The following is a 27424-nucleotide window of genomic DNA, read 5'->3' as shown; positions in this document are numbered from 1 at the left end:
TGCTCAAGTGAGCTTGTCTCTTCCCACCCTGAAGGAAGGGCTGGCAGAGCTCTCCCTTTTGGGCATCACCAGCAGCTTTCTGGCAGACCAGAGGGCCTGGAGGACCCAAGACCATGCCCCAGGTCCCTCGTCATTGTGATGCAGGGAACAGGAGACCCCAGGTGCAGACTGCACCCCTCATGGTTCATGACTGTGTCGTGTGCATACATCACTGTCTCCCATGAACATCATTAGAAAAACCTTGAGGAAGAGGAGGTGCACTCTCCACTTTACAGATGAGAAAAACAAGGCTCTGAAGAGTTTTTTTTTTTTTTTAAGTCCTGCTCAAAGTCAACAGCAGAGCCGAAGATTGAGGCCTGTGCTCTTGTCTGTTTCCTCCACTCACCCCAAACTGTTAACACAGCCATCGTTCCTGGATCACAGGTAGGGGACTAGGGAGAAACTGTTGACAAGAAAGACAGCTGGGACCTCAAGCCCCAGGTGCTGTGAGCCCAGAGAAGGCAAGGGTATCCCTCGGGAGCATACAAGCCTAGAGGGCAGGTGACAAGGCAGAGAGAGCTGGAGTTTCCTGGAAACACGCAGAACCAAGTGACTAGGGCCTCTAACATCAGGGGAAACAGAGTTCAGGGGTCAGCACTCACCCCTGCTCACCCCACCCCCAAGCAGCTCTCTCAGCTGCAGAGCTGGCCAGATTTCAACATCTGCAGAAGAGGCTGCAGTTCTGGATTAAGGGCACATGCTTGGGCACAGAAGCGGCCTGAAGGGCGGGCATAGGGGCCAGCCTTGGACCCAAGGGAACTCAGCACTGGAGTGAGGGCGCCTCTCCAGCTGCGGCCTTTGTGAGGCCAATGCACTCACCATTTCAGTATCCCTTAGTGAGTGCTCCAGCTGTGTCCAAAGGGAATAGGACAACACCGAATTCCTGCCTGCGCAGAGAGAAGCAGCAACGACAAACCGACATAATGTAGGCTGGCCCTCTGCCCTTGCATGTAAGGAGCCTACCCCTGGGACTCAAGCAGTCTTGGGTTCAAAACTTTGAGTTCAAAGCCACTTAGTAACCCTCCAACCCCAATTTCCTCATGGATGGGTGGGGTTGGGAATGAAACAATAAAAACAAAGCCTTTAGCAGAACATTCAGCCTCCATTCAGTGGGTGCCAGTCATCACCCTCCTCCTCACTGTGCAGTGACACCTCCTCCTGCTCTCACCCACGCTGGTGTTCCTCTAGAAGCAGCCTGAGACAGGGGCTTAAGCGCAGGTAGTTTATTGGAGATGATCCTAGGAAGCCCCAGTTGAAGACTGAGAAAGTGAGACAAGTAAAGGAGGGAGACAAAAAAAAAAAAGGTGTGTTATTGAGCATGTTACCAGTGTAGACACGGGAGGTCCAGGCCACGGTGAACTGTGGGAAGCACTGTGGCGTAACAGTGGTTCTCACACTTGAGTGTGCATCAGTCTCTCCAGGGGTCTTGTTAAAATACCAGTTGCTGGACCCCACCACCCAGTGTCAAGTTCAGTAGGTTTAGGGTGAAATCTGAGAGTGTGCATTTCTAACAGGTTCCCAAGTGCTGAAGGACCACACCCTCAGAGTCCCTGATATAAAAGACGTCTTGGTGTGATCCTTCTTGACTGCCAAAGGTTAGCATCTCTGGGTCTCTCAGTGTTTGAAGCCTGCTTCCAACCAAGTGTATTAACTCTCTGACTCTTCAGCTTGCTCACTGGGCAGGCCAAGCTTGCTGTCACAGCCAGAAAAGCCCTACTAAAGGCATTGCTAGGGCCCAGCCAGGAGACGGCCTGTGGCTGGGATGCAGGGCGGTCAAGGGGAGGCGAGAGAAGCCTGCAAAGCAATTTGATGTCTGACTCAAGGACTTCAGTGGGAGCTAAGGGCCAAGGATGCCTTTGGGTAGGGCCCTAGCAACGTGTTCACATGGTCAGATAGTTTTGTAAAATTAGCAAAAGTGTTTTGTAATGTTTTTTCATTCTAAACAAGTTTTCTTTTTTGCACCTAATTTTATATTGCAATTTGTTTTTTCCTAAAAAGGGCCCCCAAATTGTCTACCCTTCAGACCTCATAAAGCCTGGATTGGTGCCTGCAGGTACGAACTCAGACTTCTTTTCCTGAATTGAAATAGGAGCCCACTACTTGACTCAGTAAGAACACAGACCACATGGGTTCAAGACCATCCAGGTTCAAATTCCTGGGTAGCTTTCTACTCTCTAGCTGAGTTACTTCGGTCAAGGTGCCTACTCTGTGGAAACCTCCGGTTATTCATTTACAAACTGAGGCCAGCAACCATGCAAAATCAAATGAAATAATCCCTGTCAAGATCAAATGAAATCAAATCAAATGAAGATCAAATGAAATAATCCCTGTCAAGAGGAGGCCCACGGTACGTGCTCAATAAACATGAATATCTTTATTACTTCTCATGGTTTATTCTTGTCATTTTTCTCAGCAATCTCTTTCCTTAAAGCCCAGGTAGGAGTAAAGGAAATGGGGACTGGAAAAGCAACCTCCTCCGGGATTGGCAGGTCGCCTACCTCTCAGGGCTTGCACACCTGTTCACCCTGCCTTACTGGCCTCTTTTGGGCGCCCGCCCCGTTGCCAAGCAACTGCTGCCCGCCCCCGCGCGGGGATTGGCTGTATGGCCTGCTCCCGGCATGCCCCGCGGCTCCCGGAAGTCGCATTTGGGAGCCTCCTGCCCAGAAGGCAGGTGTGGGATCAGTTCCCAGATCAGTTGAGCGTGGCCGGCTGGTCATCGGTACCTGTCATTAGGCTGGACGGCCTCGCAGAGCTGAGGATTCGCCGTATCCCGCCTGGGAGGTCACTGCAGTGTGAGTCTCCGGTCAGTTCGATCCCCAGGAGAACGGGGCTGGGGTCTGGAGGCAGCTTGGAGCACCAGCCAGTCGGCCTGGGTCCCTGTCCAGGAGCCCCTGTCGCGCCACCTCAGCCCTGGTCCCCGAAGCCCAGAGGCCCAAGCACTCCTGGACCTATCCCACCAATTTAGGCATCCTGGTTCAGCTCTGTGACCTTGGGTAGAATGACTATCAGAAGCTTAGCCTTCCTGGTGCTGATATCAATATTGATTGATAATGAGTGACGTCATTGTTGATTGCTTACTTTCTACCCTTGATAAGTTTATGATTATAGAAACATTCTGATCCTGAAAAATAAATATATTGGCTACCCACTGCAGTATTCTGGCCAGGAGAATTCCAGGGACTGTATGATCCATGGGGTCGCAAAGAGTCGGACAAAACTGAATGACTTTCACTTTCACAGAGAAGCATTCTGATCCTGAGAAATAAATATATTATTATGTTTATTTTAGAGAGATGAGGAAAATGAGGCTCAGGAAGGGATTTAATTTGCCCGACCAAAGTCAAAGTCAGAACCACTCAAAGAGGCCAGTTTTCCAACCCCATGCAGTGCAACTCCAAAGGCCAAGATTTTAACTTAGAGGTTTCTTGTGAGGATGAATGAGAGGATGTCAAAAGTTAGCCAAGTGCCAGACACCCACCAAGTGCTCAGGCAAGGTTAGTGGGCGAATCATCACAGCTGTGGTAACAAGGAATAGTTCTATCAGCATTAAAGGGTGACTTTGGCCAGAACTTTGTCAGAGGCATATTGCTTTGTCTACTTGGAACAGGTACGGTCTGGGAGACTTAGCTGCCCCCCTCCAGAGTTTCAGGTCCTTAAAAATGTTGAAGCTGCTGTGTCTTCTACTTCCTCCTTAAACTTCTTTCCACTTCTATTTTTACCTCATTCCTCATCTCCCTACCAGTCACTCCTAGCTTCAGTGATGAAGCCCTTTGTCTCTGAAAATGGCCCAGTTTGTGCCCTGAGTTTAAGTGGGATAATCAGTAACTTCAAAAGTTCTCACTTTTATTGGCTAAACTGGACATAGTGAAAACACCAGCCCTGAAACAAGTTAATGAGAGCCTGAACTTAGAAGGGGGGACATCACTTAGCCTGTGACATTCAAGCAGAAAACCGACTATGGTTTTCAGGGAAGAGAAATATCTGTCCTTCCTAAATGTTAGAGATACTTACCCATTCTGGGTTCTGGGGACTCCTGTCTGGGTCTCAGTTTCCCTGCCTCTAAAATAGTAAGATTGAATGATATTAGCCATATCCAAATACTGTCTGTATCTCTTAAATTTGGTATTCATTAACTCAGATGGTTTACTTAAATTTACTATGAAAACATACTGTATATCATTACTGGAAAACCAGTATCACTTGCCATAAGTAGAAGATAAGCTATAAAAAGAAATAAAAACAAAACCAAACCATTGTTCTCAATTTAGTGGGCAAGATAGTGAAGTGAGGTCTGATGGCATTTTGTTAAAAGTGGAGAAGAGCAAGTTTTTAGCAAGGTGTTGAAGACACTCACGAATTAAACCAAAATTTCCTCCAACGGGTAATTAGGATCAAAAGAACTGAAAAGAGAAGAACTTCCACATGCTGAGATTCTGTGTTTAATGCTCTGCTGGATGGCATGTAGATTCACCCAGCACAATACCAAAATAGTTCACTCTCAACACTTGGGAAAAATAGTGGCCAGACAGTCCATGGAGTTGTCTAATAGCCAGATTTTGGTCTGATTCTTTTAAGGTCTGTGGGGCAGGTGGGGAGCAGGAGACACCTCCTAGTGGGCCCACTGGAAGCCTTTTCTCCCCATGTCCTTCCTCCTCTACATATAAACATCCCAGGCACAGGTGAGATGAACAGAATGTGCACAAAAAGCTGTTTGACCACTGTCTGCATCTTCCCAGGATCTCAGAAGGTAAGGGGAAGGAGCAGCTCTTCCTGTCTTACTGTCTGGGCAGGGGAGACTTAACTCAGAGGCAAGCAGCCCTACCTCCGAATCAGAGTCTGCATTGTCAAAGGGTGTCTGAATAGGAAAGGAGTCATTGGGAAAGGGTTTTATATGGAGCAAAATGTGGATCACAATACCAGCAACACCAGGCCACGGAAAAGGTAGGGGAACCTGATGGGGCGTGAAGTTGATGTCTGCTTCCTCTCACCAGTCAGATCCTCCCCTGCTTCTGCCACTGAAGACCTGCATCCTTCCAAAATAGAGATGGGGGAGGACAAGGCAGCACCATTCTTCCTATGGTTGCTCTTTGTACAAAATTCTAGGCTTCTTGGGCCTCCCCCACAGCCCAGGATGGAGCCCATGACTTATTTTTAGCGTCATTTAGTCCCCATCATTTAAACCCCATGGTGGCAGCAGCATGGAGCTCTATCTTCATACTCCAAAGTAGTACAGACACCCACTGTCTGGATACTGCTTAGAAGACCCTGCCCACAGTCTGCCCTCTAGGGGGTGAGAGATGGTTTAAAGGAGAGAAGAAAGAGGGCCTCTGGAATCTCAATGAATTTCCACTAGTCCTGGCTACCTTTCCAAGTAAGGCACAGCTTTGAATATTTAGGAAGACAGAAAAAAGGAAATAGGAGGACAGACTCAAAGAGGAAAATAAGAGGTTGACCTGACTCAAAGAAAGTGGAATTCAAACTTCTAGTAATAAAAAGGAACATCTGTGGGCCCCCAGGCAAGACTACAAATGGAGGCTCATATATCTTGCATCTCAATGTTAGTTATAATCAGGTAGCAATGTATTCTCTTGCCTACTTTGACACATACACCTTTATGGAACCTGGGATGCCATAAAGGTTGGCAGGTTTGAACCTGGGCTTCTCTGACTCTGGAATGTGGTGGCTCAATCCCACACCTGGAGAGGTCTTCTATGCACAATGTGGATACCCCAACTCATATGTCCCAACTCAGCACCACTTGCACACAGCCAGCCCTTGAGTCTAGAAGGTCCTCAAGCAGTCTGCCCTTGAGGGATGGACTGAGTAAAGAGCCTGCCCAGGTTGCACTTTGAGCCTATTTAGGCAAGAGATCCCGGGAGCCCAGAGGGTGGTCCAGAGGTGTGACCTCTCTGCTGTCAGGTCCCCTTAGATCTGCAGATACCTTGCCCCACGGGGATGCGGTACAAATGAACCTCCAGTAGTTTTAGAATAATAATGAGAGCAAATAGCTATGGATACCTTTTGCAGTTTATAGGGTACTCTGACCTGATCAGGATTTTAAGATATGCAAATTAATATCCCCATTTTGCAGGTAAGCACACTAAGGCTCGGAGAGGTTAGCGACTTGCTCAAAGTCCCCTGAATGTGAGGTCAGCACCCTGGCTCTCTATTTCAAGAATTGAGCTGGCTAGTCCTTACCCATCATGGCAGAGCCTGAGGTTCTGGAGCAGCAAAAAGCAAGGAGAGGGAAATTTCCTGATATCCTCACAACAGGCTTGCTCTAACAGGCTGGCACAATTTGGCAGATGATCCTCCACATCCCTCTTCACAGAACTGTGTGAGCAGAAGGCGAGCCAGGGACAACTTCTGAAAGGCAACTTTAATAAAGGAAGGCCAGATTTCTGCATTTGGAGCTCATAAGATGTTATTAGAAAACGCAGTCAGTTCAGTTTCTGTTTCAAAAAGGACTGCTGTTTGGTAATGGCTCATTTCCCTTTTTGAGTCTCAGCAAAGACTCAGCAAAATGAGAACCAGTATTAACACCACCTCAGCAGCTAATGAGCACCCGAGAACAGGCAGGAGGTGTGACCCCATCCCTGGCAGGAGGTGGTCAGCACCCCCACCCCACCACTCCCCAGGGTGCCCCAGAGGGAGTGAGACCACAGCTCCTTCCAACCTGCCAACTGCAAGCGGTGGGCTGGGCCCTCAGGCCCTACCTATTCTCACTCCCTTCTTCTTCTTGAATATTGATGCAGAAGGGAGCAGGGGGGAAAGATGCAGCCATGAGTAAAGACACGGGGTGCCAACCTTGGGGTTTGGTGAAGATGAAAGTGTTAAGTCACTCAGTCATGTTCAACTCTTTGCCACCCCATGGATAGTAGCTCACCAGGTTCCTCTGACCGTGGAATTCTCCAGGCAAGAATACAGCAGTGGGTTGCCATTCCCTTCTCCAGGGGATCTTCCCAAAACAGGAATCAAACCCCAGTCTCGAGCACTGCAGGTAGATTCTTTACCTTCTGAACCACAGATGAGCTTGGCACTTAAATGGTCTCTGCCCCAGATCTGTGATCGTTTTAAGGAACGATGTAGTGTCCACAGTGCTTCTTGAAAGACTTTTCAGTCCTGAGCCTTCACTTGACTGGAACTGGGGCAGATGGAGCCCTTGCCTTCTCTCTGTTCAGGGCACGTGTGAGCTCCTAACAGCCCCTCATCCGTCTCTGGAGGTCTAGCACCCTGCTTCTCCAAGTGGGACTCCCTGACCAGCAGCCTCAGCACCACTGGGAACTTGTTAAAAAATGCGCATGCTCATGTCCCACCCTAGACCTGAAAAATCAGAATCCCTGCGGGTAGGTACAGAGGTCTGCACTTGGTCAAGTGCTCCGGTGACTCTGATGTGAACTGCTGCTGTCATAATCGTTAGGAGCCGGAGTCCTGGAGTCAGACAGACCTGGCTTTGAATCACAGCTCTTCCACTTAGCAGCTATGTCTGAATCTTAGTTTGGGCCCCAATAAAATGGGGATACTACTACTTCCTTATAGTGTGATTGAATGGATTAAGATTATGTGTTAACATGTTTGGCTCATAATGCTTGATAAATGGTAGCTCTTCTATTTCTCTGGAAATCAGACTAGACAGGGGGACCTCAAGGAGGCCATTGTGAAGATGTTCACAGGTCGGGATGTCAGGCAAGCCCATTCGGGTATATAGCTTCTGACTCAGACCTAAAGCCACCTCCAGCCTCCTGTGTCCTGTGACTGAAACTGTTGGCAGATCCGGTTTATTCCCCAGCTTCTCTGAAGGGAACCCTCCCACCTCCGAGGGCATTGTCCTAACTTCCTCTCTGCAGGGATCTCAAGGGCTGGCCGGTGGGACCTGCTGCGTCTGTAGGCAGAGGCTCTGTCCCTGAGTTACAGTCTCCACCATTCCCTCCTCATCAGAAGAGGTGAGGATCACCCCTGACTTGCCAACTTCACAGGGCGATGGGCAGAATTAACAGTTTTAACACAGATGAAGAGCTTTGTGTGGATTAATCTTCACAACAACCACCTGAGGACAGGTAGTCTGCCAACTCGACCTGTTTTACAGATAAGAAAGCAGAGAGGTTAAGAAACCTGCCCCAAATCACTAATAAGATAGAGTCATGATTCAGAATCAGGCACCCTGGCTCCAGAGTCCCACCCTTCAGCACTGTGCCCATCTAGGGACACCATCTGTTAGGACAGGTCATTGTAGCCTGGTCCCAGGGCCTCTGAAGCCTTATGACACAGCCCCTTTGACAATCTGATGGAAGCTATGGCCCCTTGGTCCACAGGAAGCATCCCAACTTCTGACTATGATCTCAGGGTTCCATGAGCCTCTCATTCCATCTGGGGATCCCCAGTCGAGACCTGTGTAAGAGTCTTAGAAGGAAGTAAGAAGGACTTACAAGTTTAGGGGTGTCAGACATTATGCCCTCAGTGAACTCCAGGGAGCAGGACTGGGGCCAGAGCAGCAGAGATGGAGGCTGTCGGGTGAGGCTGCTGGGGAAGAGGTCCCATGTCTTCTGTCCAGAGTGAGCTATGTGGGAGGCGCCCTGGGACACATGGCTGTTTCCAGAAGAAGAGCAGGGCTGAGGTGCCTCAGTCTCCCTGGGGCTCTGGGACTCAGTCTGGAAGAATCTTCAGGGTGGCACAGGCCTGGTGCCAGCTGGTCTAGAGCACCCCAAGTACTGCCCTGCCAAGAGGCAGAGGGCAGCCTCAGTGATCACAGGTCCCCTCCCAACTCTGGGCGTGTGTTTAGTCAGGGACAGGCAGTGTGGTCATCCCAGAATGTTACACTTTACTCTGTTCCTTGCCTGGGAAGGTGGGCCCTGGAGCAGATACATGCAAGGCGTCGGACATGTAAGGTCCACACAGGGACACTCCTGCCTCTGTCACATCTCCGAAAACCTTGCCTTTGACTTGGTGAGCTTGTGCTTCAAGTTCCTGTAAAGACTGTAGCCTTGGCCACTGAAGATCTGTGACCTCCACACCAAAGGGCAGACTGGGTGGCTGCTGTCACTCACACTGGACAGGTTACTCCAGCTTCCTGGAGCCTCATCCCACTTACCGAGCATGTGGCCTGGGGCTCCTCAGACCTGCAAACCATTTAAATTGACAGCACCTCCTCAATCCTCTAGGGCTTCCCTGGTAGCTCAGATGGTAAAGAATCTGCCTGCAACATAGGAGACCTGGGTTCAAGCACCCCTTCAATCCTCTAGGGCTTCCCTGGTAGCTCAGATGGTAAAGAATCTGCCTGCAACATAGGAGACCTGGGTTCCATCCCTGGGTTGGGAAGATCCCTGGAGAAGGGAATGGCAACCCACTCCAGTATTCCTGCCTGGAGAATCCCATGGACAGAGGAGCCTGGTGGACTAGTCCACGGGGTTCCAAAGAGTTAGGACTGAGTGACTAACACACACACACAATCCTCTAAAAGAGCTGGATGGACAGGAGATAAGACAGGCTTTGGGGCCTTACAGCCCTGGTCTGTATTCCAATTCAGCCTCTTGCCCACTTAACCCCTCTGAGTGCCAGTTTCCCCCTCTGTGAAATGGGATGCGAGCCCTACCTGGCAGGGTTCTTGTACGGGCACAGCCTGGCCACCGCAGGTGCTCATTCATCAGCCCCTCCTTTACTGTGATGCAGACCACACCCTTGCCAGGCTACAGCATCTGGGCCTGCTCCTTAGAATCGTGGTCTCCGACACCCACCACCCAGCAGAGAAACAGCTCACCCAATGAGTGCTCTTCCAAGGTTAGAGGCACCAAAACCCACTTGGTGATAACAAAGCAGAGTGTTGCTCCATGGGCCAGAAATGCCTTTCCAGCTGCCTCCACCGAAAGGTAGACTGGTGAAGCAGGTAGGTGAGGAGAACAGGAAAGGAAAGCATCTGTACTTTCCAGACAGACCCAGTGGACACAGCTGGCATCTTTCTAGAACTCTGCACTTAACAGATTTAAGTGATACCCTCTCACTCCCATTCACAAACCCACCTGCATCCTAGAGCAGACCCCAGACTCCCAGCCCACCCTCATCTCTTTTCTCTTCCTTCCTCCCTTCCCTTCCTTTCTTCTTCTCTTTCCCTTTTTAAAAAATATCACTGGATGAGCAGCACCATAAAGCCATATTCCTGGGAAGCTCCTGCAAATAGACTCTGTTGGCACCAACTATGGGCAGCCCTTGGCACATGGGAGGGGCCAGGAAATGGGATGCAGGGCCATGCCCAGCATCCAGTGAGGAAAAGAAATGAGGGTAATGGGTTAGTGCTGATGGTTTAGCGTCAGGTAAACAGGAAAGGTCTGAAGACATAACCTTCTGCTGCTGCTGCTGCTGCTAAGTCACATCAGTTGTGTCCGACTCTGTGCGGCCCCATAGATGGCAGCCCACCAGGCTCCCCCGTCCCTGGGATTCTCCAGGCAAGAACACTGGAGTAGGGTGCCATTTCCTTCTCCAATGCATGAAAATGAGAAGTGAAAGAAGTCGCTCAGTCGTGTCCGACGCTTAGCAACCCCATGGACTGCAGCCCACCAGGCTCCCCCGTCTCTGAGACTTTCCAGGCAAGCGTACTGGAGTCGGGTGCCAAGTGCCTTCTCCAGACACAACCTTCTAGGAGGAGGTAATTAGCACTGATTACACACCAGAGTCAACCCTAAATGTTCTGTACGCATTACCAGTTACCATTCGGCGTACACAACCACCAGACGCGAGGCTGGGACTACAATCGCCGCCAAGGTCAGTTGAGAGCACGGAGTCAGATGAACCTGCCAATGGTCACACAGCTAGCAAGTGGTGAGGGCTCAGACCCAGACAGTCCTGGCTCCAGAGCACAGACCTGCGGAACCACTTTGGACAAAACCGAGTTTTTAAGGGCATCTGGGTACCTGGCCACATGTCCATGATGAAGGCAGGATAAGTGCTGGAGTGTCCATTTTTTCCAGCTGAGGTTTAGAAACAAAGTGAAGTGTCTTGGCCAGAAGTTCAAGTCGGGGGCAGAGCTTGGCCTGGGGTCGTTTGGTGCACCCGGCCCACCCCAGGTCACGCATGACCCAGGCAGGGGCCTGGGCATCAAAGACTGGGCATCAGAATTAGAGGTGCTGGTGCAGATAAGTGCTGAGCCTGGGGGCCAGACAAGGGGGGAATGAGCACTGGGTACAGGGTGCCCGCCGCAGGGAACGCATTGGGCATTACCACAGACTGTCCAGGAACCACTAAAAAATGCGCAGAAAACACATGCACCGAGGACCTGCCATATGCCAGGCACTTTGACTTACAATACAGGGGCATATTTAACCCTCCAACAGCCCTGAAAGGCTTCTCACTTTAGATATGAAAAGTATCTGCAAGACCGGGCCAAAGCAACCCAGCTAGCAGGTGGCAGAACCAGGATTCCAGCATCTGCTGGGCACCAGAAGCCTACGAGTCACCCCTCCATCCCGAGCTGCAGACCCTGGGTACCCTTTAACTTGAAGTTGAAGGCAGGAACTGTTCTCAGTGGAGTGCGAAGGGTCAGCTGGCTGGAGTCTCATGGGGCAGAGGGCACAGCCATCTTCATTGCTCTCCTTTGAGGTCAAGTCCACAGCAGCCTGAAGTTGAGTTCATCCTCTGAGGCTGATGCTGCCTGTGTTCTTCCTGTGTGGCCAGATCCTGGGTGGGAGCGGAGGGTGTGAGTTGTGCCCTTTGGGTCGCCCTGCTTGTGTGGGCTGGGGAGTGGGCATGCCCGGGTGTGCGTGGAGGTTCACTGGCACAGCAGGTAGTCTCAACTCCTGGACTTGTCACCCCCCTTTACAGATGAGGAAACTGACCCGGTGGCTTCGTGACTCACACAGCCAGTGCCTGGGGGAGCTGGGCGCAAGCTTCCCGACCCCCAGCTGCCCTGTGTCCTACCACCCTGGGTCCAAAGATGGGTCCAGCAGCAGCCATGCTGGGGTGACCTCAGCAGCTGGGGCTGGTGTGGGGGAGGTGGGGGCGTGGGACCAGGAGGGCAGGGGCTGGGGATTGAAATGGACTGGACAGAGCAGACCTGGAAGCAGCCCAAGAGCCCATGCCCGGCACAGCTTGGTCAGAGTGGTGAGCCTGATGTGGCCCCGGGCCTGGATCCACAAGTGATCAGTCCAGCAGGGATTCTGGTCAGCTGTACTAGTCAGATCAACTAGGCCAGGGTTCTGGGCAACAGAGCTACTCGGAACAACACTTCAATAATCTAAGACAAAGAAACAGGGGCAACAGAACCAAGGAGAAAGTGGAGGTTCAATATGGAAGCATGAGGGCAGGCTGGGTGAGGACCTCTGAGTTTAGGAAGAACTGGGTTTCTTGTCTTGGGCACTTAGTAGCTGAGTGATCTTGGGTAAGTTACTTAACCTCTCTGAGCCTCACTGTCTTCATCTACAGATGGGGGAATAATGTAGGTAAAGCTTTGGCACAGGGAGCAATGAGCCAGAAGTCTGGGCAGCTGATAGAAAGGCTGACCAAGACCCTGGGTCTCCTTTGAATTTCAAGGAGAGGTCTGTGACCAGATGGCTAGTCCTTGTCTCCACCGGCTAGTGGGCTGAAATTCCTAGTGGATCCTGCTGAGGTCAAAGCTGGATTGGAAACTGGGCTGACCCCGGCTGACAGGTAGAGGGCAACAGTTGACTTGAGCCCCAGGCATGACCAGCACTGACCAAGTTGCCACCAAGGAAGTGATGCTGGTAAAGTAGAAACTACACACTTTCACTCAGAATGCAACATGGGATTAAGATGAGCATGGGCTTAATGGGCACATGAAAAGATGCTCAACATCACTAATAGAGAAATGAAAATGAAAACTACAGTGCCTCACACCAGTCAGGATGGCCGTCGTTACAAAGTCTACAAGAGTAAACGCTGGAGAGGGTGTGGAGAAAGAATGCGCCTACACTGCTGGTAGGAATGTAAGCTGGTGCAGCCACTGTGGAAAACAGTATAGAAGTTCCTCAGAAAACTAAAAATAGAATTACCATATGATCCAGCATCCCACTCCTGGGCATACATCCAGGCAAAACTATAAGCCGAAAAGGAACACACACCCTTATGCTCCCAGCAGCGCTAGTCACAAGAGCCAAGATACAGAAACAACCTAAGCGTCCGCGTAAAGAGCATGTGGCATACACGTATGATGGAACACTACTCGGCCATAAAAAGAATGAAATAATGCCATTTGTAGCAACATGAATGCAACTCGAGATAATCACACAAAGTGAGGTAAGTCAGAAAGAGAAAGAGATAGTTATATGTGGATTAGTTATATGTGGAATCTAAAATGTGACACAAATGAGCCCATCTACGAAACAGAAACACAGACAGAGAACAGATCTGTGGTTGCCAAGGGGGAAGCAGTTGGGGAAGAACGGAGTGGGAAGTTGGGGTTAGCAGACCTAAGCTTTTGTAAGAATGCGTAAACAACAAAGTCCGACTGTGCAGTACAGAGAACTATATTCAATACCCTAGATAGTCGAGGGTATCAGGCTTCAAACCAAGCTCATGGGCCACAACTATCGAGCCTGTGCTCTGGAGCCCGGGAACCACAACTACTGAGCCTACGTGCCCCAATCACTGAAGCCCCCGCCCTAGAGCCCATGTTCCACAACAGAAGCCACTGCAGTGAGAAGCTTGGCACTACAGCTAGAGAGTAGCCCCCTGCTCACCGCAACTAGAGAAACCCTGCACAGCAATAGAGACCCAGCATGGCCAAAAATAAATAAATAATTAATTTAAAAATGTTCGATGATAAACCATAATGGAAAAGAATATTCTAAATATGTGTACGTACACCCGAATCACTTTGCTGTACAGCAGCAGTTAACACAACATTGTAAAACAACTGTGATACAGTTTTTTTTTTAAAGATAAACATCTTTTATTTAAATGTAACCTCCAGTGGAATAAAATCTTCTTTCAACTGACTTTTGGCCTTCCCTCTTTTAGTTGGTGTTCTCTGTTAAAGCATTCCACAGTCTCAGAAGCTGAGGTCCTAAAGTGACCCCTCCATCCCAACTCATGTCATGTCCAAGCTAATTAGAAGGCCCCAAATCTCCTTGGCAGTACTGGGCTGAAGACAGCAGAATGAGGGTCTTTGTTAATAAAATCTACACCTGATTCAAGCCTTCTCATGTCCTCATGGGTGCAGGAACTGGTCACCCACTAGTTAAACAGTCAGTCGTTTGGCTGCCTCTGGCTTTCTGTTTTGAATGAAAGGAGGAAAATGACAATGTCTGGAAATACACAAGGGCATGCACTAAAAACTGCCACTTGGGATTGAATGAGAGAACTATTAGACAAAGGCAATGTCTCGGGGATCCCTCTCCACCTCTTTCACGGAAAAATCCTTCTCTTTAGCAAGTTTTGTTCACACCCAGAATATGTGAGCTAGTTCCACAAGCCTGCTAGGGTCACACGAGACTTGAGACCCAGAGCAGCCAAGCCCCACGAGCAGCTGTTACAGTAACTCGGGGACAAGAGTGCCTGAACTCCATGGTCTGCCCCTCTACTTGGAGATGTGTTTTTATTCTCCTTCCTCCCTCCCTGAGAAGAAATGATCCTTTGCAAAATCTCCACTAAAGTGAGCAACAAAGAAGAGTGGGAAAAAGCCTGAATACTCTTCCCACCAGCCGAGCAGCCGGCCCTTCCTCTAGCGGCGGAGCTGGCGCTGGTGCTGGCACTGAGAGTCCATCATCTCAGTTCCCGCAGCGCTGCACCGACACGGCTGGCCACCCTCCTCCCCCTCTCACTTCACGCTAATTTCAAATCATCTTACTACCAGAGGAAAGCTACCCCTCTTCAACAGAGCATGAAAGACCCCCACTCCTCCTCTGTTAGCTCCAGGTAGTCCCCACCCCCGAGCTCAGAGACTGCAGTTTTACCTTCACACAGACATGCTGCCCATTTATAAGATACCTGAGGTTGAGATGAGCCACCTGCCAGACAGATGCCCCAAATGATCAACAGCACCGAAGGCAGTGAAAAAAACCAAGGGGGAGATTTCAGCTTCCTGCAAGATGAGGGGAGACGGGATAATTTATTTTTTTAATTAAAAAAAAATTTTTTTTCAAGTGTCAGGTTTCAGAAAACCTTTCAAGGGTGTCCTTTTCAATCTCTGGTGAAAGAAAAGGAGTGTGCACTAGCCTGAGTCGGTGGGGAACATAATCTGCTGCCATTGGGTGGATTACTGGCTGCTTCCCGGTTTAATCAGCTGTCTGCAGGACATCTCAGATCTGGCACTCTTCAGAGCAGGGGCTCCTTGCTTTATGTCTCTCAGGGTTGCCACTTCTTAGGGGTAAGCTCTGTGTTTCCAGGATGATTCTTGAGAAAGAACTCCTGCTTGATCTAGTCCCTTTCTCTAATTCCCACGTCAGCCTGCTCCCCCAAGGAACAGCCTTGTGGGAGCCTTCAAGGAACCTGAAAAAATACAAATTATTACTCATGTCAGGGGAGCATGTGGGGGCCTCAGAACACGAGCATTGCCTTTGGAAACAACAGCTTCAAAACACACAAGTACTCAGAACAAGCCAGGACAAAGGAACATCTAATTTTGTTGACAAAGCTTCAGAGCTCTACGGATGCTCATAATAAACCACTTATGCAAGTGAAGGGGCCTGTGGCTCCCCCTGGACACCTGCCCCTCCATCCACGCTCTGTTCTCCGCCTGATTCTCGGCTGTAGAGGGATGGCAGGGAGGGGACACACATCCTGTGGGCTACAGCAGGCTGGACGTGCCCCTCTCCTCAGGCCTGGAAAAGACCACCTTACTACTTCTGGGATATAATGCACATAACCCCTTAGGGTTCCTATATTCACTCTTCAAATATTCTTAAATTACTCAATTTGAGTATGCTGTTTCCTGCCAAGACCCTAAAACAGCCATCAATAAGGCTTTCATTAAATACCCAGGTATTTATTAGGCCGTTGAACCAATGGCCTTGACATTCTGTAAACACGGACGTAACCCTGTCCTGACCCAGGCCACAGACCACTTGAAGGATCCCTGTTTGAAATCCAGGCCTGACATGCTTGGTCCCGTGTACACAGGGAGGCCCTCTGGAGCCCACGTCCAGGGAATGAAGGGCTCCTGGAAGGCCTGCCTTCCCAGGGTTGCGGTCTGGTTAGTGGAAAGTGGGGTTTGCACAGGCTCGGGTCCTGGGCCTGAGGACTGGCCATCCCAGGGGGACTTCCCCTGGGTAGGAGAGCTAAGGAGTCTCACATCTTGCCATCAGCTGGAAGGAGCAAGGCTGGGAGAAGGCAAAGTGACTGGAGACAGCCTTGGCACTCGCCCTCTAACAACTCAGAGCCAAATACTGGCAACACAGTTCCCAAGAGGGAATAATGACAGGCAGAACGCGCCCACTGGCAAGGAGTTTTCTGACTGTGTAACTGGTAACTGTGTCTTATTCAGGTGTCTTTGGTCCTGAAACGTCTCAGGACGTCTGTTGAAGTGTCTGGAATGTCTGCCTGGCCTGGGAATGGCACCGGTCCCAGATCCCTGGGAGCAACCAGGCCCGGGTGTGTGCTGGGCTCTGCAGAGACCAACTCCAGCCTTTCCTGCTCACCACCTGGGCCCTTCTGGCACTTCCTGCCCATCCTGCTGAAGCTCCCAGGCGCCATGCAGCACTGAAGTCCGGTCATCGCCCTTCCTAGATGAGGTGCACAAGCAGGGCAGAGCAGGCGGAGCCAAGCACCAGGCCCAGGCCCATGTAAAAGGTCATCACCACCCCGGTGGCCTCGGCCAGCTCCCGGGGCACGATCTTGGGTCCGTAGATGAGAGCCAGAGTGCTGAGGTAGCCGTTGCTGAGCCCCAGCAGCGAGGTGAAAAGCACCGGGTACACATCAGACTGGAAGAGCACCGTGTGCAGGTGGCCGCGGGGCTGGTAGTTGCAGAACACGAAGAGGGGGACAAAGCAGGTCCGGAGGAGCGCAAGCCCGGGCAGCGCCTTGCTTCTGGGCCCGGGCACCTGGATCCAGGCCGTGACCTGCCGGCCACACAGGTCGGCAAAGTTGTACAGGAGGAAGGTGGTGAGGGGGACGAAGAACTTGGTGCTCCACGGCGAGCCCGAGCCCTTGCTGAGGGATTCAATGTTAGTGCAGATGGCGGGGAAGATGAGGCTGGTGATAAAGAAGAGATAGATGATGCAGAAGCCCAGGCCAGTGGTCTTCTTCAGGATGGGGCCAAGGGGTGGCGTCTGGGGGTCGCTGGATCCTGGGGCCACCGAAGTGGGACTGGGGGAGTCCTGAGGCAGCTGCTCTTCACCAGAAAACACGGTTGGCCAGACAGGTTTCATGTAGTACCTGCAGGGGAGAAGCTGGTGGTCAGAGGGCCTAGAAAGAAGGGTCACTTGGGATTCCCAGGGACAAGGTGGTCCAGCACGTAGAGCCCAAGCCCCAGGATGCCCTCAGATGACACATGTGCTGCGGGGTGGCTGGAGGTAGGCCTGCAGAGTCCCCAGGCTTCCTGCCCTGGTGCTGCCTGAAAGGCTGGGCTCCAGTCCATTGTTTTGTGGTGCTGGTCATGTCATGAGTGGGGACAAAGGAAGCCAGTACTGACCCTTCACGATGAGCCTGGGCTCTAGTCTTCACTCACTCATTTTTGCTTGGTTATAGGGTGGGGAGAGGTGGAGCTGAAGTAGTATTTATTTTTCAAATATAAAATAGCTTAAAATCTTAAATTATAGAAGTCACACATGCTTGATGAAACGAACCCAAATAATACAGAGTGAAGTTTCTTAAGCAAAAGTGGGACTAAAGTTTTATGTATTGTAAAACTTTCTGCAATAGTATAAATGACATAATATAAATATATTATAAATTGCCTAAATAGATGCATAACTATTACACATAAATGCATGCGCACTCTTGCTAAAGGACAGTATCCTGTGGCCATCCCTTCACAAGGGACAGGTGCTTCTGCCTCCATGCCGTGTTGCCACTGAGTATTCACTGCGTGTATATACAGTCTAACTGCTCCCCTAATGCTGGACATGTAGGTTAGCTCTAGTTTTCTCTACTATAAACAATAGTACAATGAATATCCCTATACATAAATCTTTGTATAGAATTTCAGTAGAGCAGATTTCTAGAAGAATTGCTGGATCACAAGCAATTTTTAAAATTGCTTTAAAATCTTTAAAAATTTGATAGATATTGATAACCTGCTCTCTGGATAGGTAGAACCAATTTATCTCCGCTTTGTGCCACCTACCCATCCAAACTAGCGTAACCTAACCCTTCAATCTCCATGAGAGCACCCGTTTCTTTAGAAAAAACTGACCACAGTTTATAATCATTGTGTTGGTTTACTGGTTTATCATCTGTCTCCTTGAAGTGAAGACAGTTCCCTGGGGCAAGAACATGTATGGCTGTTCCCAGCTAAATCTCCAGGCAGAGAATAACCCTTCAAAACAAAACTGTTGAAAGAACTGATAAGCCTATAAAAGTATATTTTCCCCCCTATTCTCAACACTGAACATGAACATTTTTTTCAATTTCTTCTACTCTGACCAGAGTAGAAAAGGCTAAGTTCTCTTTGAGTTGCTGTCCCTTTGCCCTGCTGCATTGCCTGAGTCACTCAACCTCTCTGGGCCTCAGGTGCCTAAAAACCAGGAGATACAAGCTGACTGTATTACCACGTGCTGTGCTGTGCTTAGTTGCTCATTTGTGTCCAACTCTTTGTGAGCCCAAGGACTGCAGGCGGCCAGGCTCTTCTGTCCATGGGGATTTTCCAGGCAAGAATACTGGAGTGGGTCGCCATGCCCTCCTCCAGGGGATCTTCCCAACCCAGGGATCGAACCCAGGTCTCCTGAATTGCAGGTGGATACTCTACTGTCTGAGTCACCAGGGAAGCCCCAATATGTATTAACATATCTCAAACAGAAGACTTGGGTGAGGCTGGGGAGAACAGAAGGTTGGTGATAGTTGGGTTCTGGTTTCAGCCCTACTTCCGCCTCCCTGTGTGACCTGAGGCCAAGTCTGTGACTGAGGTGTCTTGGGGCCTCAGTTTCCTCCTCTATAAAATGGAGGGTTCTGTGGCTATAAGCTTCTGAGATCCCTGCCAGCCCTCCTATCCTAAGGGCTACATATTGTCAACAAGCAAGTCAGTGGGCGGGTTCCTCTCCAGAATCACTTTTCCATGTGATATTGAGCTGGGCACTTTGGCCTTGAACCCTGTCTTGTTTCCCAATCACTATTTAGGGAAAGGGCTATTCTTACTTCCCCTTCTACTCAGTGTCAAGTCCTTGCCTTGGCTGACTCTGAGGAAGCTCCCCACCAAGTTCCTCTGGTTGAAGCTCTTCCCCATAAGTTCTTCCAGATCTAACTGCCCCCGAGGCGGTCAGCAGACTCCAACACTGTGTGAGGCTCAGTTCCTCCTGAGTGTGATGGGGCAGTGTGGCCCAGCCCCACTGGGTGCAGCAACCTGTAGCAACCTAGGACTCCTTTCAAGTAAAATTTAGTCTGAGCAGCCCTGGGGCACTGCTCTAAAGCTCCATCCTCAGATGAGTTTCTGTAACCCAAAAGTCTTGACAGAAGTGTTAATCAGCAAAGAAATAGAAGCTTCACGGCTGGCAGAGTCCTGGGTATGCTGTCTCATGTGCTCAGCTGGAAGGCATTTTGGCTTGCTTAAGTGACTCTGAAAACAAGGGTGACCACCTGTCCTGTTTTGCCCGAGACTGTCCTGGTTTTAGCACTGAAAGTCCCTGGTCCTTAGGACCCCTTCAGTCCCAGGCAAACAAAGAAGGCTGGCCACCCCAGTGCAAACAGCACATGCGAGGTTCCCTGAAACAGGACACAGGAAATAGCAGAAGGAGAGGGGGAGCCTCCTGCCTTCTGTTCACTGACTCAAATAACTTAATCATTAGGACCAACAAGGTGCAAGGCAGTATTAATATATGGGGTGCTGGGGGACAGTAAGCCAGCCGGACCCCAGGAATCACAGGGATATCATCATGGAATACAACTGGGTAATTTTTTATGACAACCCTGAAGGGTCAGAGAGGGGAGGGGCAGACTTGTGGATTTGAAGTCACCTATGGTACATGGTGTCATCACTCCATCCCCTTTTATCCTGCGGCCACTGGGCCAGCTGAAGTTGTAACAATCCTCTAACTGGAGGGAGAAACCTGCCCCTGGCAGAGTCAGGGTTCTAATGAAGGCAGGTGAGTCTCACAGGGGCAGGAGGAATGAGTGGGGAGGAAGGACCTTGCAGCCACAAGCCAGGGATGCAGCATGAAGCAGTGGAAAGAATGCAGCCCAGAAATAGCTCCGGGCTCCAATCCCTGCCTACAGCTCACAAGGTGAGCCACCTGGGGATGTTGGTTGATTCTCTAAAGCCTCAGTTCCTCATTGGAAACATGGGAAAATATGAAAACAACTGTGCTAGGTGGTCATACAGCCTGAGTGAAGAAAATGAACTGCTTAGCTCAGTGCCCCGATACCAAATAGGTTCCTGTGGACCCGGCAGAGCCAAGACCTGTGTGCTCCCCAGCTCTGCTGGCTTGTGTGCCATGGGACCGCAGGCCAATCGCCTGGCCTTCTCTGTCTCCATCTCATCACCTGTGAAATGGGGAAAATAACTCCTGCCATTCCTATATCAAATATGACAATGGATGTGAAAATGCACTGAAAATAATAAAAAGCAAGAAAAAGCCATGGGTTGTTTTTTTAAAGAGATGTAAGAAGCAAGAAAGAAAAAGGAGGAAGGAGAGAGAGAAAGCAAGAGAGACTAAGGCAAGAAAAGTGGTCCTGCAGAGCAGAGAGGGGCCTCAAGAGATAGGGACTCAAATCACAGTTTTGGAGTTGGGCTCAAATCCTGATTCTGCTGCCAAAGGGCTGCAGGACTCAGGCAAGTAATTTAACCTCTTTGAGCCTGGTTTTCTCATGTGAGAGTGGGAATGACTGCGGTAAGTCACAGCCCTACCTCAAGCAGGAGTAGATGTATGAGCTTCAAATGAGAGGCCCCAGCAGGCTGGGCTGAGTGCAGACAGGAACAACAGAAGGGCTGAGCCCAAGGAGCCACTGTTGGCCATCAGCCTTCCTCAGGCTCCACGTTCGCTGCCTGCCCTCTAACAGAAAACATGCAGACTCCAGCTGCCTGGGGTTGTGATGCAAAGCCAGCTTCTTACATCCAAGGGCCCAGCCAATGTACTGAGCAACTACTGTGAGCCTGGCTCAGCCTGAGGCATGGGATACAGCAACGAACAAAACCCACATGACTTCTGCCCTCAGAGGGATCACACGCCAATGGGGAGATGTGCAGTAAACCAGGAACCAAACACGAGCTCTACCTAGAGGAGAGAAGAGTGCAGGTAGACAGGATAAAGGTCGAAGGACGCCACACAGGATCATATGCTATCGCTTATTATGTGGAGTCTAAGAAAAGGCTACCAACGGACTTCCTACACAATTGAAATAGAGTTACATATGTAGAAAATAGCAGTTACTGAGGGGCAAGGTGAGGGGAGGGAGAAATTGAGAGACTGACAAGCACACACTACCATCTGTAAATAGATAACTAATAAAGACCTACTGTACAGCACAGGGAACTTGACTCAATACTCTGTAATGGCTTACAAGGAGACGAACCTAGAAGAAGCCGACTCACTGCCAGGAGCGCATGTGGGCCTCACCTGGCATAGTCCAGCCGCGGCAGCAGCAGGTAGAGCCCAATGCAGAGCGCCAGGAAGATGTCCGCCGTCAGGAAGAAGGCCAGGGTGCTGTCTGTCACGTCACTGGCCACTGCGAGGTCCACCAGCGAGGCCACGGCGCTGAGGGTGCCCCCCATGGCTCCTCCTGCAGAGAGCGCGGGACATCATGGGGAAGGTCAGGGCAGGCGCATCCTCCCTGCCTCTCAGGCCTGCCCATTCTCTGCTCCGGCTTAACGTTCTCCCTGGTGAGAGAGATGCTTCAGTTCTCACAGGACCCTGAGGCCTTGGCAGACAAGGAGGGCCCTGCGGCCATGAGCTTTCTGACTCTAGGAGGTGTCCCTAGCCCAGCTCCTCTCCAATGGGCATGAAGGGGCTGCTGCCTGAGGAGGCAAATGGCCTCCAAGGTCTCACCCGCTTCCTGGTTTCAGCTCTGACCCTCGATCCTCCTTCCCTCTTTACTGTCCTTCTGATGGGGTCAGAAACTTTAGATTCAGGGGTGGGATGTGTCAGAGAGCTCGGCTCCTGCCCTGGACCCAACCACCCATGAATCACCCTGGGGGAAAAGCTCTGGCCTGTCCGAGCACAGGTTCCCCGCTGCCCTGAGTGAGGCTGGCCAACTGGGAGGCCTTAAGGGTTGGAAAACCAGCCAGGAGCCCACAGAGCTCACCCTGTGCCCTACAGTAGCTGTGTACCATACACGTATGAACATGCATGCACACTCACGCACGTATACACTGTCACATACACACATACCCTATCACAAGCTATCTCACACACACTCACAGTCATACGCTCCCATACAGTCACACACAATGCTTCACACACTCGTGTGTGTGCAACTGCCCTACCACCTGGAATGTGCTGTGCTGCCAAGGGCTCTGACAGTGGCCCAGGTGACCGCGTGGCACCACCCCTTTCTGTGCCGTGTCACATCCTAGCCCAGGGGACCCACGGGTCCAGGAGTCAAACAGGTGTACATCTGACACTTGACTCCACCACTTACTCGCTGTGACCTGGGGGCTCACATGGCTTCTTGGGACCAGAGTCTGCTCATCTGTAAAGTGAGAACAATGACACCCGCCTTGCAGAGCTGCTTTAAGGGCTGGATGAGATGATGTTTAGAAAGGGCCCAGCACAAAGCAGGCTTTCTACAAATGCCAGGCCCCTTCTTTGCCACAATCACACAGTCACTTCTGGGAGGCGGGGCAAGCATCTTGTTTCTCTGTTGAGCCATCACAGCCGTGGGTGGCCACGAGTCAGAGCTTATGCATGGTCATGTGTGAGCAGATCATTACTCCTCTGTTTATTTGCCAGAAAGGTGGGGCTCATACTTACCCTATCCCTCCCTTGAGACTATAGTGGGATGGAATCAATGAATGGGAAAAAAACATTGAACAAATGGACATGTCCAATAGGGTTAACACAGTAAGGGCCTATGAATACAGGATTGCCTGGCTGCGAGGATGGATTTGCTGGCCTTAGAGGACCACGACACTGATTCTCAAGGAGGCAAGCAGGCCACTGACTGCAAACAGCCACCTGGTCCAAGTGGGCTCCAGCTGCGCTGTCATTACTTGGTGGGTCTGACCAGATACCACCTTTCTGCCCATTGCTGCGTGAGCGTGGTGGAAGAGTGATGGTCAGGCCCTCATCCACCTTGATGACCGCCCACTGCCTCACCCACACCACAGCCCAGCACTCTGTGGCCCTGCAGGGAAGACCCCATGACCCTTTTCTCCCCAACATTCTCTATGATCTCTGCTAGCCTGGGTGGGGCCAGAGGTTGGAACTTGAGGGAAGGGCAAAGAAATGAAAGTTAGCATAGTGATTAAGAGCACAGACTAAGAACATCTCAGTCCAGTCTTGGCTCTGCCACTTCTAGCTGTGTGACATTCAGCAAATCACTTAACCTCTCTATGCCTCCATTTTCTCATCTGTAAAATGGGAATGTTAAAGCTCACCTCTTAGGAAAGTTACAAAGATTAAAAGGATCATTACATGTAAAGCAGGACAGTGTCTGGTGCTGAGAAATGCCATATAAATCCTCTCTGATCCCCAAATAGGTGTTTGGCTATTTCTGTCCTTCCTACATCAAAGCAGCAACAACAGGGTAAACCTTTTGCCAAGAGGGTGCCAACTTCTGAGAAGCTGTAATCCCCACCTGGGTGTTTTGTAAGAACCGGAGTTAAACTTGGTAAGACATTCCCCGGCTGCCCCGAGGAAGAGATTTTAACATCACTGCCTATTGATTTTCCTCTCTCTCTTCCCAACTTGTAGAGAATTTACAATATTATCATCAACAACAAACCAGGCCTCTGGGAGCTCATCCTTCTTGACTCCCCACTTTTATCTCATCAGTTATGGAAATACATGCAAATGAGGAGCTTAAAAAAACACCAGTACAAAACAAATGAGTTGTTCCTCAGATGCCAACACACAGAGAATTCACAGATAAACTCCTCTGGATGGAAGACAACGGGGGCTGGACAGGGGTGCTGGGGCCCCTGGGAGATCTGGACACCCCAAATCCTCCCGGGTGAAGGGCGTGCACTGGGGGCTGCGCACAGTGACAAGGCTCAGGGCCCGGGGTAATGAACACCGAAGTGCGAGCGCCAGACCACTCCCCTTTTCCAAAAATGGACTTCCTTCAAAATGCACAGGAGTCTCCTTCTCCGGAAGATCTGCAGGTGGTCAGATGAACCTGAAAGGCCTCTCGCCAACATATTGGTGTGTTTGGTCACTGGTTCCTGCAGAGATAGCCAGCAAGACTGTTATATTGAAAAATATATCCTCTAGCAGGATGGAGGGAGATGAGGGGACAAGAAACCGGGGTGACATAAGGGATTAAATCCAAAGTTCAATGGTCACTTCCCTCAGCCTAGGCAGGCCCTACTTGAAGCACTGCAAGGGGTGTATTGATTGTACTCAGGAAACTTAGCAATGGGTCCACTTTTACTTTATTTTAGGCCCGAGAGCATCTCTGAGGATACAGCCAGAAGCCCGGTCTTTTATCAAAAATGGCAAACACATCTGAGCTCATGTTTGATCTCTAATCTGTTGACGGTAAGTGTCTCCAGTGCTATGCTGAGAAGGATTTAGAAGTTTAGGAGAAAAGATACGGATCAATCAGTGATGTCTGGCCCTGGTGTGGGGATGGGGTGGAGTTATACACTTGTCGAGGTATTTGTCATCACATACTGCTCGGCATTATCAATTAATGGGCACAGAGAAGATTCTTGGCAAAATTCTTCTCAAATGTTCCCTGGTGGCTCAGACGGTAAAGTGTCTGTCTACAATGCGGGAGACCCAGGTTCAATCCCTGGTTTGGGAAGATCCCCTGGAGAAGGAAATGGCAATCCACTCCAGTACTATTGCCTGGAAAATCCCATGGACAGAGGAGCCTGGTAGGCTACAGTCTATGGGGTCGCAAAGAGTCGGACATGACTGAGCAACTTCACTTTCAATTTCACTTTCTCAAATGTTTACAGCACTCCCTTCACAAAAGACAGACATGCAGGGACACTGAACAGAGCAGCTGAGCCCCTAGTCTTGCTTTAAGGGACAGTGGTCTCCTGGAAAAGCACTGATTCTGACCCAGCTCCTTTTTACCTTGTCAAGACATTTGGGTGAGAGAACAGAACTGCTAAGCTCTAGGCAACAGGCTCAGGTTAGCATCAACATTCAGTTAAAGGAGTCGGTCCATCTGTGGGAGAGGGAGAGGGTGGGAAGATTTGGGAGAATGGCATTAAAACATGTAGAATATCATGTATGAAATGAGATGCCAGTCCAGGTTCGATGCACGATACTGGATGCTTGGGGCTAGAGCACTGGGACGACCCAGAGGGATGGTATAGGGAGGGAGGAGGGAGGAGGGTTCAGGATGGGGAACACATGTATACCTGTGGCAGATTCATTTTGATATTTGGCAAAACTAATACAATTATGTAAAGTTTAAAAATAAAATTAAAAAAAAAAAAAAAAAAGGAGTTGGTCCAAATCACATCAGCACGCCCCAGAAAATGCTAAAGTTCAGGGAAACAGCAGAGTTTATTACTAGGCTATTAGCTCCCGGGAGGCTGAGTCTGGTTCATCCTTGAATCCTTGGTGCACAGTAAGCCTTCTACAAAATTAGAGAGGAAGAAAAGACAAATAGAAGGGAGGAAAGGAGAGAAAAACAGGGAAAGGATAAGGGAAAGGAAAAGAAACAAGAAGGAAAGGGGACACAAGGGAAAGGGGGAGAGGAGGGAAGGAAAGAAAGGAATGCTGTTCAGGAAACCCACCGGGCAGGCAGACTGTATTTTCCTAAAGTAGCAGCAACTATGTCTCCCCTCACAACTGCCCTTCTACAGTATCACTTTCACACTCATCCACTGAGGTGTGTGCGTCTGTGCTTTCTCCCCTTGAATCCAGGTAGGCTTATGGTAATACTGGAAGTGCCCCTAAATGTCTCATGGCCAAGTCATAAAAGGACACAGTGCTTCTGCCTGGGTCTCTTGGGATACTTGCACTTGCAATCCAGATGCCATGCCCTGGGGAAGCTCAAGTGGCCGTGGGTAGGTCCATGTAGAGAGGAACCCTGGCCCCAGCCCCAACCCCACCTGAGCTTCCAGCTAACAGCCAGCATCAACATGCCGGACAGGTGAGTGTGCCACCTTGAGAGTGGATCCTTCAACCCCAGGCAAGCTATCCTGGCTGCTGCCACATGGCTGCCGCCTGCCAAAGAAATGATTCTTATTGTTCTAAATCACTGGGCTTGGGGGTGCTTTGTTCTGTAATAACAGATCATGGAAACACACCTAACACTCATTTCTTTTTCTGGAAGGGCTACCACATGCTCACCTCTGGCTCCTTCAAATGATCTCCAGGTAGACCAACCTGGTCAGCTGTCTGGACCCTAGTCCTCACCTGATATCAGAGCCTGGGAATTCCTCATGGGGAAGGAGCCAGTCATGCCAAAGACGCTGCTGTTGAAGATGGTGGAGGTGCCGCTGAGGATCGCCATGCAGATGATGGTGATGGTGAAGAAGCTGCGGGTCCAGGAGGAGGTGTCCACCTTCACCAGCACAGTCATCGCTATGAAGATGGCCAGCATGACCGTCAGCGAGGCTAGCACGCGGACACGAATCGGAACCCTGAGGCAAGGACACCAGAAGTGGTTAGAGACACCCGGCCCCCAGGCCTCCCAAGCCGGGTGGGGGGTTAGTGACCATTGAGGAAGCAGGTGTGCTCAGTGGCTGAGACCATGCACTCTGCATCAGGAGGCCTGGGTCTGAATCCTGCCTTCCTGGCTCACAGGCTGTGTGGCCTTGGATAAGTGACTCTACCACACTGGATTCAGCCTCTGCGTCCGCAACACAGAAGGAAGATCAATCTATCTGAAGGCACGGTGAGGGTCTCCGGAGAGGAGTACATAGAGAAAGGAGGCAGGGTCAGCTCGGGGCATGTGCTCTTGGATGCTGCTTCTTTTCATCTTGCTGTGATGCTCAAGGACAGGAGATGAGAGCTCTCGAGGCAAGACCCCTACTCCTTCCACGGGCTTTGTCTAGTATTTAAACAGAACCACCATTCACTGGCTTCCTTCCTCCAAAACTTAGCAGCAGCAGAGGGAGGAGGCAGAAGGGAAGAAAATCATCGCTGTCATCATCATCACGGCAGACAGTGCTGCATTCGTGCCAGGTACTCTTCCAAGAGTTTTCTAAATGCTCATGTGTTGAATTCTT

At 50.3% G+C, this 27424-nt stretch overlaps 2 protein-coding genes across 19 annotated transcripts in view; both read right to left on the bottom strand.

Annotated features, from left to right (window-relative positions):
- Positions 1-11652, bottom strand: part of LOC133240635 (cadherin-23-like) — a 377180-nt gene extending 365528 nt beyond the window's left edge. For 6 of the 16 annotated variants that reach the window (XM_061405805.1, XM_061405806.1, XM_061405792.1 and 3 more), the window contains exon 1: positions 1208-11652. The gene's annotated coding sequence lies outside the window, so the exon portion shown is untranslated. The other 10 variants (XM_061405800.1, XM_061405803.1, XM_061405799.1 and 7 more) reach the window with 10 other exon arrangements.
- A 3919-nt stretch (positions 11653-15571) lies between these two features.
- SLC29A3 (solute carrier family 29 member 3) overlaps positions 15572-27424 on the bottom strand; it is a 45854-nt gene continuing 34001 nt past the window's right edge. Inside the window, exons 4-7 of one of the 3 annotated variants that reach the window (XM_061405814.1) lie at positions 26610-26836; positions 22708-22758; positions 21687-21849; positions 15572-17355 (exon numbers count right to left, since the gene is read on the bottom strand). In XM_061405814.1, the coding sequence (XP_061261798.1) occupies positions 16704-17355; positions 21687-21849; positions 22708-22758; positions 26610-26836 (1093 nt within the window). In that variant the 3' untranslated portion in view covers positions 15572-16703. Of the gene's footprint in view, positions 17356-21630; positions 21850-22707; positions 22759-26609; positions 26837-27424 lie in introns of all 3 variants that reach the window. The other 2 variants (XM_061405815.1, XR_009734285.1) reach the window with 2 other exon arrangements.

Source organism: Bos javanicus, chromosome 28 (genome assembly GCF_032452875.1).
Source record: "Bos javanicus breed banteng chromosome 28, ARS-OSU_banteng_1.0, whole genome shotgun sequence".
NCBI lineage: Eukaryota > Metazoa > Chordata > Mammalia > Artiodactyla > Bovidae > Bos > Bos javanicus.
The sequence above is the reverse complement of the archived record's forward strand: the minus strand, read 5'-3'. Positions and strand labels throughout refer to the sequence as shown.